We start from the raw sequence: 12,431 nt of genomic DNA, 5'->3' as shown, positions 1-12,431 counted from the left end.
GGGGGGGGGGGGGGAACCAACGGAGAACAGCCGAGTGCTGCCGGCGGAGGAAAAAAAAGCGGAGTGCAGCGTCCCGACCGAACATCAATCGGGACGCGGGACAAATACCTAAATATCGGGACGTCTGGTCATCCTACGCAAGACTGCGGTCCCAGTTATGCTGGTACGCCCTGAATATGAGATTTGGACATTGGACTATGACCTATGAACTGAATTCTAAAGGAACTCTTTGCAACTACAAAGCTCACCATCTCTGCTATGAATCTGCACCTCAATGAATTGAACTCAAATCTGTATGTATACTGATCTTTTAAACCATATTCTCTCTCTTTTGTTTTTTAATAAATGTTAGTTTAGTTAATAAGAATTGGCTGTAGCGTGTATTTGGGTAAGATCTGAAACATGCATTAACCTGGGAGGTAATGTGTCCGATCCTTTGGGATTGGTAGAACCTTTTCTTTTATAGGATGAAATAAGATTTACTGACATTTTCATCATTTTTGATGTGGGTACCTGGAAGGAGGCCTGAGGCTGAATCACTTGAAGGGAACTGTGTTGTTTGGATTTCTGAGTAACCAGGGAGGTAATAAAGAAGCTGTTTTATGCTGGCTTGGTGAATCGAAGTATTGGAATCTCCACCAGCGTTTTGGGGTTTGGCTGCTCCATTCTTTGCAGTTCACCCTAATTAAGTGACCACAACTGGCCCCCACTAGAACCCCGGTCACAAGCAGTCAGAGCCAAGACTCAGCAGAGCTCAGCACCCGCCGTGCCCCGCGGTGCAGGGGGCCGTCCCGCACAGCCCCTGCTCAGAGCTCACCTGCAGGCAGGGCCCGGCGCAGAGGCGCTGCTCAGAGAGGGGCAGAGCCTACGATGCCTGCCACCTCTCCCAAGCAGTCCTCCCTCTCCAGCTGGGACTCCCACACCCAATGTGTGTGTGTCTGCGCCATTGGGGACTCTAGGCCCAAAATCTCCCCCCCCCCGCAACCAGGGGGCTCCAGATAGGCAGACAAGTGGCTCTGGGCCCTGCCGCAGGGCAGGCCAGAGGGCCAGTCCTGTCACCAACCTCGCAGGATGTAGTTCTGGTAGTTCTGGTCGGCCTCGGCTCCCACTTTGATCAAGCATATCAGCCCCTCCAAGTTCACGAACTCTGGCACCAGGTCTTTATCCTCCTGCAGCACAAACCAGAGATCACATTGATCCACCCGCAGGGGTCCAGACCCCCCAGTCACGGCTTCAGGGGGACAGGAGGCCCAAACAGGCCCTAGTCGTACCCCCACTAAGGCAGGGATGGGGCAGACAGGGCAAGACTGATAGAGAAGGGTGTTGGGGGTCAGGAGAGCCCAAGGGCTGCCCATACCCCACAGCTAGGGGAGATGTGGTCCAACAAGGGGCCAGTGCCGGCGGTGCCTGTGCTGTACCCAGGGGGGGTTAGGGGGGGAAGCCGGCTGGGGGGGTGAAGGGACCAGTGCCGGCTGTGCCTGTGCCGTACCTAGGCCCCTTCATTTTCAGTTTTGATTTTATTTAATTTTTCTCAGGAATTGATCCGTGTTTATTATTACCACAACAAGAAGAACAGGGGGAAATCAGTGCAAAAGAAACCGATTCATTTTTCTGGGTAAATATCGGGGGTTATTTTGGTGGATGGAAAGATGGGAAAAAAGTATTCCGTAAATTAATGCTCTGAATTCCATTCATCAGTGTGGTTTGCTGCAGAACTAGGACAGGACTCAGAACACATGCTGCCGCTTCTGAGTTTAAGAAAACAATCTCTCTACATAAAACTTTTCATCTGAATAAAGAGTTTACTGGTGTAGAATTTAAATATTTATAGGCTAATAGTTCTCATTTAGTAATTCGGCCACACCATTTGCAGCGCATACACTCAACTTCATCCTTTTCTCCTGTTTTTTTTAAATTTATTAATTTTCAAATGCTTCCTTGTGTTCTGAAACATATTCTGACACAGATTTTTGTTTTCTTCCCATTTTAGTGGGTCAAATCTTTAAACCGTTATCTGCTAACAGCTTGAAATATGTCTGTGGTGGGCGTGAGATTCATCAGGACATTCAGATGCGCAGGCACTTCAGAGCTTGTCTGTGTGCTTGTTTGTTTATTGTGTGTCTCTTCTAGACTAATACAGAGCTTTACTTCAACAGACGGCTTTGCATAGACCCACAGAATAATGTATTATCGTAATTACATTTCATAAGATATGTGTTTGTATTTTCCTAATAAAGCAAATTATTTTTTATATATTTGAATGACACAAAAGTAGGGTGAAAAATCAGAAAAAAATGAATAATACTTTTTGTAAAACGTGGGAATTTTTCAATAAAAATCGATTTAAACTGAAAACGAAGGGGCTTAGCGATACCCTGTGGGTGTGTGGGGGAGAGGGGAGAAGGACCATGCTGGCTGGCCTGTGCTGTACCCCAGGGGGAAAGGAGGGAGAGCAGCAGGGGGAAAGATAGCAGTGACAGCGGTGCCTGTGCTGTACCCCACTGGTTACTGCTGGGTGAGAAGCCGTGGCACAGCGGGGTGCTGCAGGGATTGACAGGTGAAGCTCAAGGCGCCAGCCCAAATCTGCAGCCCCCCAGGGGGCAGGGGCTGGGTTAACAAACCCCATACTACCTCTCCTGGCTTTGGGCCAGAGCCCCCGCTCCCCAGGCGCTAAGCCCTGCAGCTTCCTCGGCGCCGAACTGAGGGCAGCAGGAATCGGGCATGGGGGAAAGGCAGGATACACGGGGGAATTTATCACCCAAAGCAGCAGCTGGGGGGCTGGGCTGATGGGATCCCCCAGCATCACTTAACGCCACAAGCCCCCCATGACCAGCTGCCCCCGCGGAGCCCTGCACAGCTCATGGCCCTGGGCACAGGCCCACAGAGCGGTTGGGGGAACGTACCTGAAAGAGCTGCTTGAGGGAGAAGAGGGAGCGCCTCAGCTCCGGCCCTTGGGAGTTGTACAGCTTCTCTGGAAGAGAAGGAAACACAGCCACTGCATTAGGGGGGTGGGGGACACAGACCCTGGAGCATCCCCCAGCAATGGGGAAAGCCACGAACCCTCCCCTCTGCAGCCGGAGCAGAGGGGCAGAGCGCATGCTGGCCAGGCCCCACGCTCAGTGCCAGGGCTCAGCTGGGCTCTCTCCCTTTGCAGAGGGGACGGAGGGGGGCTGGTGCCGCTGACGTGACTTTCACCTCGGGGCAGGGATCGAGGCTGGGGACACCCCCTCCCCTGGAAGGAAGGGGTGTGACACAGACGGGCTGGGGCATTGGGCCTGCCAGGCTGGCTGCCCATACCGACGTGCGGGCCAGAGGCCGCTGTGCTCGGGACTGAACCACCCAGGGGCCGAGGGGCGCCCGTGCTGGAATGAGGCTTCGAGGGCTCCAGCGGGCAGGCTGCCTGGCTCTGCTCGGCTCTGCCCAGCAGGACAGCCCTGCTTCCTGGCCTAGCCCTGGGCCTGCCACCTACCACGATGGCCGGCTCGGCCCATTTGCCCCCCAGTACAGGCGGGCGCCCCTCAGCTGACTCCCAAGGGGTCCCAGGCACCCATCTCCTCCCCTCGGGGTGGTGGCAAGAGAAGCCCGCCCGCCCGCTGGGACCCCGGGGTGCTGCAGCAGGGAGGAGGTGGGGAGGGGAGGAGATGGGGTGAGGTTCCTTGGCCTCCCCGTGCTGAGGACTGCATGCTGTGGTAACCCCTCATCTTGCGGCCCAGCGGGTTTGTGCTGAGCCTGAAAGCTAGGCAGTGCCATGCGCTCCAGGAGGGGTTAGCACAGGGTTCAAGAACCTTCAAGTGGCCGAGCTAGGGCCGGCTTGGAACCAGTTCCCACCAGGAGAAGGCTCCAGATCCCATTCTCCGCCCCACAGCGCAAGGCCCATGTCCCACTCCCTGAGCCGGTCAGCTCCCCACGCCCCAGGAAGGGAGGTGCTCAGCTCTCTGTAGGCTGCAGCCCTCGGGAGTCAGGGTGGCACCTGCTATGCGAGAACCCCTGCAGAATGAAACACACTCGTGGTGGTGCTTGGCCTGAGACCACCCACCCTGCTCCCGGGGGCAGCCAGACACAGACGGGATGCCAGCCCGGGGCCGAGCTAGACCCTGTACGTAGGAAATGACCCAATCGTGAAACCAGGGCTAACAAACACTTCCTGAGCCCGCCAGCTGCAGCGGATGCTTTGAGGAGACGGATGCAGACACCACGCCCCCAGACAGCTTACAGCGTGGCTAGCATGGACAGCGCCCTCTGCCCCCCAGCTGAGAGCGTGTGCAAGGAGAAGCTACGCCGTGCTCTCACCCTGGCAACGGCAGCCAGAAAGCGCCCGACATCAGAACAACCTAAGAATTGAATTGTCCCCATCAGCTCCAGAGCCACCACCTCCCCCCAGCCCAGCGTTCCCTGTACCTACTCCCTGGGCTCCAGACCCACAGACTGCACCCCCGTACGCCTGCTGTTTCATTTGACCTTACTATTGATCACTTAGTTTGAGCCTCTTTTTAAAATGTATTTCTATCAAAACCCTAGGCTGTGAGCAGCTTTTCAATTAAACGTTTCCCAAAAAGCAGTAAGAACCCTGACAGATAAATAACTGGAAAGGTATGTTTCAAAGTTCTAAAAGCGATGCTTAAGCCGTTTACAACCTTTTTTAAACAACTTAATGATTATAATCTTTAGAAACATCTGCGCCTTTAAGGCAAAACTGTGGTGCAATTTGTTTTGACGTTCCGTGGGATATACACACGACAGCAGTTTGTCATACATAGAATTGCAGCAATGTAAAGCAAGTTTTTCTTTTTTCTTTTTTTAAATAAAGGTTTTAATACTTAAATTTAAGTGAGGGATAGAAAGAGATTTGATGTCTATTATAACAGGAGTTGAAGTATTTTTTTAACATGGTTTAAAGCCAGATTTGTTATATTCTTTTAGTGGTAAAAATTGTGTCTGAATTCCGTATATATAGACAATATGCCAGGGGCGGCCAAACTTACTGACCGCCGGAGCCGCATACGACAAAAAGCTGGGGCCCGCCTGCCGGGACTTGGGACTTCAGCCCTGTGGGAGGCGCCTGCCGGGGCTTGGGGCTTCAGCCACGCAGGGAGGGGGGTCTTGGGGCTTCAGCCCCATGGGAGATGCCAGCCAGGGCTCAGGCCTTCAGCTCCCTGCAGGCCTAAAGCCGCGGGGCAGAAGCCAGAGGCAACACACGGCGGAGGGGCATGTGGGGTTATGTGCCTCCCCAGATTTTTGCCAAGGTTTGCTGGTCCTACTTGGTCACGTGGTGTCACCAGGGCTCCTCCTTGCACAGCCGCTGCTGGGGCCAGCAAGCTGGGGCCAAGGGGAGAGACAGCGGCAACAGCTGGAAGCTGCAGGGAGAGCCACTGCTTTTGCTGCTGCCTCTCCCCATGGAGCTAAAGCAGTGGCCCCACCCTGCAGCCTGGGGGTGTGTGTGACTCAAGCTGTTGGGGGCCCCAAACCTTTAAATTGTACCCCCACTCTCAGCAGGCACCAGTCGTCTCTGGCAGAAGCCCCTAACCCCACCACCCAGCTGCAGGGCAGAAGTCCCGAGCCTCCCCCCAGTCTGGTAGGTGGAGAACGCGGGGGGGAGAACAGGGGGCCCTGCACTTTAACTGTAAAAGAGCCGCATGCGGCTCGCAAGCCACAGTTTGGCCCCCCTGTAATATGTTAATGAACTTTGGGGGGAATGGGGGAATCTGTCTCTCGTGCGGGATCTAAGATTTTTGCAGGTGGGAGCGGGATAAAAATGCAAGAAACAACCTAGGAGCAGGTGGTAGTGGAATTAAAAACAATAGTCCCGCGCAGGGCTCTAAGCCAGAGTGCAAGATCCTTCCCCCAGCAGCAAGCTGCACTTGAGCTATGAATCTCCCCCGTAGGGGTGCACGTCCTCCCCTCCCCCTCGGCTCCCAACCCGGGACCTGCAGGGTGCTAAGACAAGAGCTCCCTCCCTCCATTCTCAACCACTACTTTCAGCTCGGAGTAGGTGTGGGCCCCTGCTCAGTCTCAGCCCGTTTGCTCCGTTTGGGAAGGTCCCGCGAAGCTCCTGGAGCCCCTGGCTGCAGGCAGGCCCTGCTGTGGCTCCTCCCTCGAGCACTAAGAGGAGCCCGTGGCCCCCAGGGCCTGCTGTCAGCCTTGGGGTCTGGGGGAAGCAGACACGTGGCCTGGCAGCCAGGGAGCAGCTACGGCCTGGCAATGGCGGGTTATCTGGAACTTGCCAATTTCCTGTTTTCTTTCTTTTTTTCTTTTTGCATAACAATGCTATAAATATCTCCCCTGGCTTCCTACGCACAGAAGAAACAGGAACTTCGATGAGAAGCATGGCCTCCTGCTCTCCCCTGGCCCGGAGCCCAAGGTAGCTAGCTCCTGCCGGCTCTCCCCCGCAGTCCGAGAGGGCGGGCTCTTTCCATCCAGGCGGACGGTGACACTCCTAGGACACAATGGCAGAATCCCGGCTGACAGCCCATCAGGGCTTAGTGTCTCAGGCTGTGCCAGGGGCCAGGCGGCCCAGCACAGCAGCACCAGTGCTTCGCCGGCACAGTCTCTGCTGGGTGCCCACTCCCGTGGACGGGAGGCACTGCAGAAAATCAAGCACGTCTGCTCTCAGCACAGAGGGTCCATGTCATTGTTGCGGGACACAGATGGACAGTGCAGACACCTAAAGCCAGGCAGCACAGGATCCACCACATCACGTCAGACACTGCTCCGTCTGGTCTGCTACCCCGCCTCCTAGAGCGCTCAGAGACTCATGCATCCGAGAAAGGTGAAAACCTCTCCTGCCGCATCTGACAAGCTGTACAATTCTGTACATGGGGCAGCTTCCTTCCTGACCCTTGGCACAATCAGCTGATGTCCTGCAACATGAGATCTGATTATCCCTCTTAGCTCCCAGAGCAATGGATCAGCGGCACAAGGCTCTCTGCCTTATGGAGATCAGAGCACAGGAACAAGAGGTGCAGATCTGCATGCCCTATGGAGCGAGTCCCCAGACAGCCCTTTCTATGCTCCAAGAGGAAGGCGCACTCCCCTTCGCCCCCCTCTTCTGGAGTCCCTGCAAGAGAGCGCCCCTGGATAGCCCTTCCCAAGCAAGAGCCCTCAGATTTTCACACCCAAGAGGTGGCTTTCCTGCCCCTGGCCCCTTCTCCCTCTGAGCCCTGCTGCTGTCATTACACAGCTGAGAGACAAACTAGGGAGGTAGGTGAAATGTCTCCTCCCTGCAGTCAGTCAGTCAGAGTGGGAGGAACCCCAGCTAGCCCTGGACACACTGGAGGTTGGGCCAGGTGATGGCAGACAGGTATGTCCAAGGTAACATGCACTGGCAGAAAGCATCTACCTCCCCCCTGCACCACCCCCAGGGCCGTCCTTAGGCATATAAGGCTGTGTAGGGCAGTGGTTCTCAAACTTTCGTATTGGTGACCCCTTTCACCTAGCAAACCTCTGAGTGCCACCCCCCTTTATCAATTAAAAACACTTTTTTATATATTTAACACTATTATAAATGCTGGAGGCAAAGCAGGGTTTGGGGTGGAGGCTGACAGCTCGCGACCCCCCATGTAATAACCTCGTGACCCCCTGAGGGGTCCCGACCCCCAGTTTGAGAACTCCTGGTGTAGGGCACCCGAAAATTTGGGGCTCTATTGGGTCTTAGTGTCCACCCTTCTGCCTTTTCCTATCCCTGTTCTGACCCTTCCTGCAGGCTCCCACCACAGCTGGCTGCTGCAGCCTCCCCAGTCTTCTTCCAGAGGGGATCTAGTACTTAAAAGTGAAAAAGCCTCCAGCCTGCCAGACCTATTAGCACAACACTGAAATTGTTAGCGAGCCATTCACGGGGTAATGGAGCCATTGAACAGGCATTTAACAACCCCCAGGTACAGACTGTCTGAATTTACTGATGGAAACAGTTGTGCATCACGGTCATGTTTACTCAGAACATGTCAGTCTACAGGACCTTAGTTTAAAATCTGCTTTAAAAATATTTCATTAGTGTGATGGTGAAGATGATAAAATCACATCTCTAAAAAACCCTCGCATAGATTTTTAGATGCACAATCTGAGGATTCATCTTTAGCCTTAAATGCTTGAACCTTCAGACAGTTTTTAAAATAAATCCTTCAAAAGACCCCCCCCCCCCAAAATACACATGCGAGCCCAGGCTGCTGTCGGCACAGGGGCACCAGTTTAACAATACTGCAGAGGGCCCCATAAATCCTAAGGACGGCCCTGACCACACCCTGTGCACAGATGGGCTCAACTTGCAGGGGCCTCCAGGGACAGGGGAGCGGCACTGCCCTGGGGCACAGGAGGAGTCAAACAGCACAGGGGGAGCAATAAAGGGGAACAGAAAACAGCCCACGTCTGTTGACACTAAGAAACAGCCTCACTCCCGTGCTCTGTAGAGCCAGGCCTGCTTCCCTCACACACCCAGCAGAGCGGGAGAGGGGTTAGAGATCTGGACGGGGTTTACATACATCTTGAAGCAGCAACTGCTAAACTGCTCGGCCTGTTGGGCTTGACATGAGTGGCATCAGAGGGGACTGACCGAGAGGTTCTGACCGAGAGGTTCTCCCCCATCCCCTACCTATCTCCAGCAGGCCAGGAGCGAATAGAAATGCAGTCTGAGGAGGTGAGGGCCATGCCGTGCCTGCTGATCTAATGGAAAACTTGGAAGCAAGGCAGATGCCAGGGGCGAAGGTCTGGAGACACCGAGAAGACAGTCAGGTCACGCTGCTGACCCCCCGCCCCACTAATCTAAGAGTTAGCATGTTCTCTCGCCAGGCCTCCTGGGTTAGAGCGGTAGGCAAATCTCATCTCTGCAGGAACGTGAAGGAGGCACTTGGTGTTCAGACACATCCTTCCGCATGTGTCAGGGACAGGAAAAACGAATGCGACTTCCTGTGCCGGCAGTGCCAAGCCTGCTGCAGACACCACGCAAATCACCATTGCTAGCAGCAGCCAGAGAAGGCCCATTCAATGGTATCTCCCCCAGAGCCCGTCTGGTAGGTCTGGGAGAAAGTTTGGTTTCACAGGTGTCCCCCAAAGAGCAACAAACACACCATGATGTATCCAGGTAAATAAGGTTTCATCAGCAATCTGATTACAGCGGAAGTGCTGCAAAGGCGAGTCAGGAAGCGGGCAAGACTGTGTGACTGAATCACAGTCAGAAAGTAGTTTAGGAGCCCTGCAGCAGCCATGCACGTTCTGCCTGCAGCAGGCTCCAGCAGCCAGCCCCCCGGCAAGTCTGTGTGCAAAGACAGCAGCCAGCCTAGCTTTTGCTCTGTAAGCAGCCTGGTTTGCACATTGCAAGCCTGACACACCTGGGTCACAAGTCCAGTTTCCAGCTAAAGAAAGGAAGATCCTGATGCCCTGACCCTGAGGGTTCCTCTGCAAACAGTGGCTGGAGGGAGCAAGGGTTCTAGCTAATGCTCCTCTCCCGCTGACCACAGGGATGGCGGCACCAGAGCAGTGCAGCTCATGCGTTTGGTTTGGCCAAGACCAACGCCTTTGCCCAGCGCAGACGGGAATCCTGCAGTTGATTGCTGTCAGAGCTGACTTGTGAACTCTGCTGTTTCAATGCACCCATGACATGGTGTCAGGCTGATGTCCTGCAGTATAGTGTATGCAGCTGGGGGTTTTATAGCTGTACTCATAGAATCATAGAAGACTGGGGTTGGAAGAGACCTCAGGAGGTCCTCTAGTCCAACCCCCTGCTTAAAGCAGGACCAAACCCCAACTAAATCATCCCAGCCAGGGCTTTGTCAAGCCGGGCCTTAAACACCTCTAAGGAAGAAGATTCCACCACCTCCCTAGATAACCCATTCCAGTGCTTCACCACCCTCCTCGTGAAATAGTGTTTCCTAATATCCAACCTAGACCTCCCCCACTGCAACTTGAGACCATTGCTCCTTGTTCTGTCATTTGCCACCACTGAGAACAGCCAAGATCCATCCTCTTTGGAACCCCCCCTTCAGGTAGTTGAAGGCTGCTATCAAATCCCCCCTCACTCTTCTCTTCTGCAGACTAAATAAGCCCAGGTCCCTCAGCCTCTCCTCCTAAGTCATGTGCTCCAGCCCCCTAATCATTTTCGTTGCCCTCCGCTGGACTCTCTCCAATTTGTCCACATCCTTTCTGTAGTGGGGGGAATAAAACTGGACACAATACTCCAGGTGTGGCCTCACCAGTGCTGAATAGAGGGGAATAATCACTTCCCTCGATCTGCTGGCAATGCCCCTACTAATGCAGCCCAATATGCCGTTGGCCTTCTTGGCAACGAGGGTACACTGCTGACTCATATCCTGCTTCTCGTCCACTGTAATGCCCAGGTCCTTTTCTGCAGAACTGACGCTTAGCCAGACAGTCCCCAGCCTGTAGCGGTGCATGGGATTCTTCCGTCCTAAGTACAGGACTCTGCACTTGTCCTTGTTGAACCTCATCTGATTTCTTCTGGCCCAATCCTCCAATTTGTCTAGGTCACTCTGGACCCTATCCCTACCCTCCAGCAGATCTACCTCTCCCCCCAGCTTAGTGGCTGAAGGGGTTCATTGCTTTCTGCAAAGTTGCTGAGGGTGCAATTAATCCCATCATCCACATCATTGATAAAGACGTTGAACAAAACCGGCCCCAAGACCGACCCCTGGGGCACTCCGCTTGATATCGGCTACCAACTAGACATTGAGTTGTTGATCACTACCCGTTGAGCCCAATGATCTAGCCAGCTTTCTATCCACCTTATAGTCCATTCATTCAATACATATTTTTTTAACTTGCTGGCAAGTTTCTGCTGGTTTGGTGTTTAGTTTAGGGTTAGTTTCTACTGTTGGTTACCTCTTGATTCCTGCTGTCTGACAGGCAGTTATTAAAAGCACAATCCAGCTGATCTCTACAGCATCCTGAGGTGGCTCAGTCAGAAGCTCTAACGAGGCAAGCAGCAGCCTTCCGAGAAGATTTCAGGAACGCTGATTAGGACTTTCGGTTAACTTGCAGTTCAGGTGACCTTTGCCCCCTCCAGCTGCTGGAATGTCCGAGCACCAGACACACACAGCAGAGCAGACCCTAACCCGGCCAGAGCCTGGGAAGCCCCAACAGACAGCAGAGCCCTGACCTCAGCGGCTCTGCAGGGAAAGGATTGCACAATTAGCTGACACGGCACTGGAGCCCAGGGCGGGGCTGTCCCTAAGAGACCTGCAGGCACAGGGGAAGGGAAAGGGTAGACACTACAGGCACAAAGACAGAGGGGGACGCTCCACCTTCCCAGGCCTGGGCCCGCTGTCCAGGTAAAAACTCCTCCAGGGGAAGGGAAAGCGCCTTCAGGGTATGTGCAACCCCACTCAACCCTTCTGGGATCCACCAATGGATTGGGACCCACCATTTGGGAAAGGCTGGTCTAGGCTGACAGAGCTCCTCGGTAACCTACTCAGCAGTTATCACCTGGGCTCCTACTGCACAGAACAGCAGGGGCTCAAGTCTTCTCAGTGCGGGCCTACCTCCCGCCGTTGGCCACATGGAAGAGCGATGCAAGGAAAGGACTGAATGCCTTTTAGTAGCTGGACCCATGCCGAGTGAGCAGGACCCCCCATGTCAGCTCCCCGCGGGCTGCCAGCAGGAGGGCCCCAGGCTGCAGCAAAGGGGCGGCCGCTCTAGATCTCGTTAATACAGCACCCCTGTGCAATACTCGTGATCCCCGCACCAAGCTCAGGAACCGGGAGACACCCAGTGCCGAGGAGCCATGCTGGTTCCCAGCACTGGATGCCTGACCCTTCATCGGGGTTCTTGGCCACGAGAGACAGTTGTTTGTACTTTCCAAGTCTATATTTAGAGCTTGCCTAAGCGACCCGGAATATTTGTAGCATGCGGCATGTTTTCAGTATCACAGGCAAAAATATTGTTGTAGTTGGGCTCTCTGTGCTGAAAACAATTAACCCCTTCAGCCCCAAGAGCCACGGGAGGAACAATGACCCGAGTCAGAGTTTAAGGCCAGGTCTTCCAGTCTGATCTCCTACACAGCACAGCCCACCAGCACCCCCACACGGAACCCAACCCCCAAGTATCACAGCCCACAGGAGACCAGGTTATTACGCACCACACGGAGAGAACAGGAAGGACCTAGGTGCCCGAGGCCCCTGCCATGGCAGGGAAAGGATGAAGTGAGATATCCCAGATGATCCTGGCAAGTGACCCGCACCCCACGCCGCAGGGGAAGGTGAAACCTCCCCAGGTCACTGCCAGTCTGACTCGGGGGAAATTCCTTCCCGACCCCCCATGTGGTAGCAACCAGACCCCCCACGTGGTAGCAACCAGCTAGATGCTGAGCATGTGAGCAGGAACCAGTCAGACAAGCACCCAAGAGAGACTGCTCTGTGCCACCTCAGAGCCTGCCCCCCTCCTTGCCCAGTTGCTCATCTCCAGCCGTGGCAGTGACAGGGGCTGGGAAA

At 54.4% G+C, this 12,431-nt stretch overlaps 1 protein-coding gene across 1 annotated transcript in view; it reads right to left on the bottom strand.

Moving 5' to 3' along the window:
* Positions 1–12,431, bottom strand: part of LOC112104258 (FH1/FH2 domain-containing protein 1) — a 58,592-nt gene that overhangs the window by 23,201 nt on the left and 22,960 nt on the right. Inside the window, exons 4-5 of the mRNA XM_029912026.1 lie at positions 2,904–2,971; positions 1,064–1,169 (exon numbers count right to left, since the gene is read on the bottom strand). Of these exons, the coding sequence (XP_029767886.1) occupies positions 1,064–1,169; positions 2,904–2,971 (174 nt within the window). The remainder of the gene's footprint in view (positions 1–1,063; positions 1,170–2,903; positions 2,972–12,431) is intronic.

This window comes from Terrapene carolina, unplaced genomic scaffold, assembly GCF_002925995.2.
Source record: "Terrapene carolina triunguis isolate 2854851 unplaced genomic scaffold, T_m_triunguis-2.0 Scaffold166, whole genome shotgun sequence".
Taxonomy (NCBI): Eukaryota; Metazoa; Chordata; order Testudines; family Emydidae; genus Terrapene; species Terrapene triunguis.
This window is presented reverse-complemented; position numbering and strand designations above follow the sequence as displayed.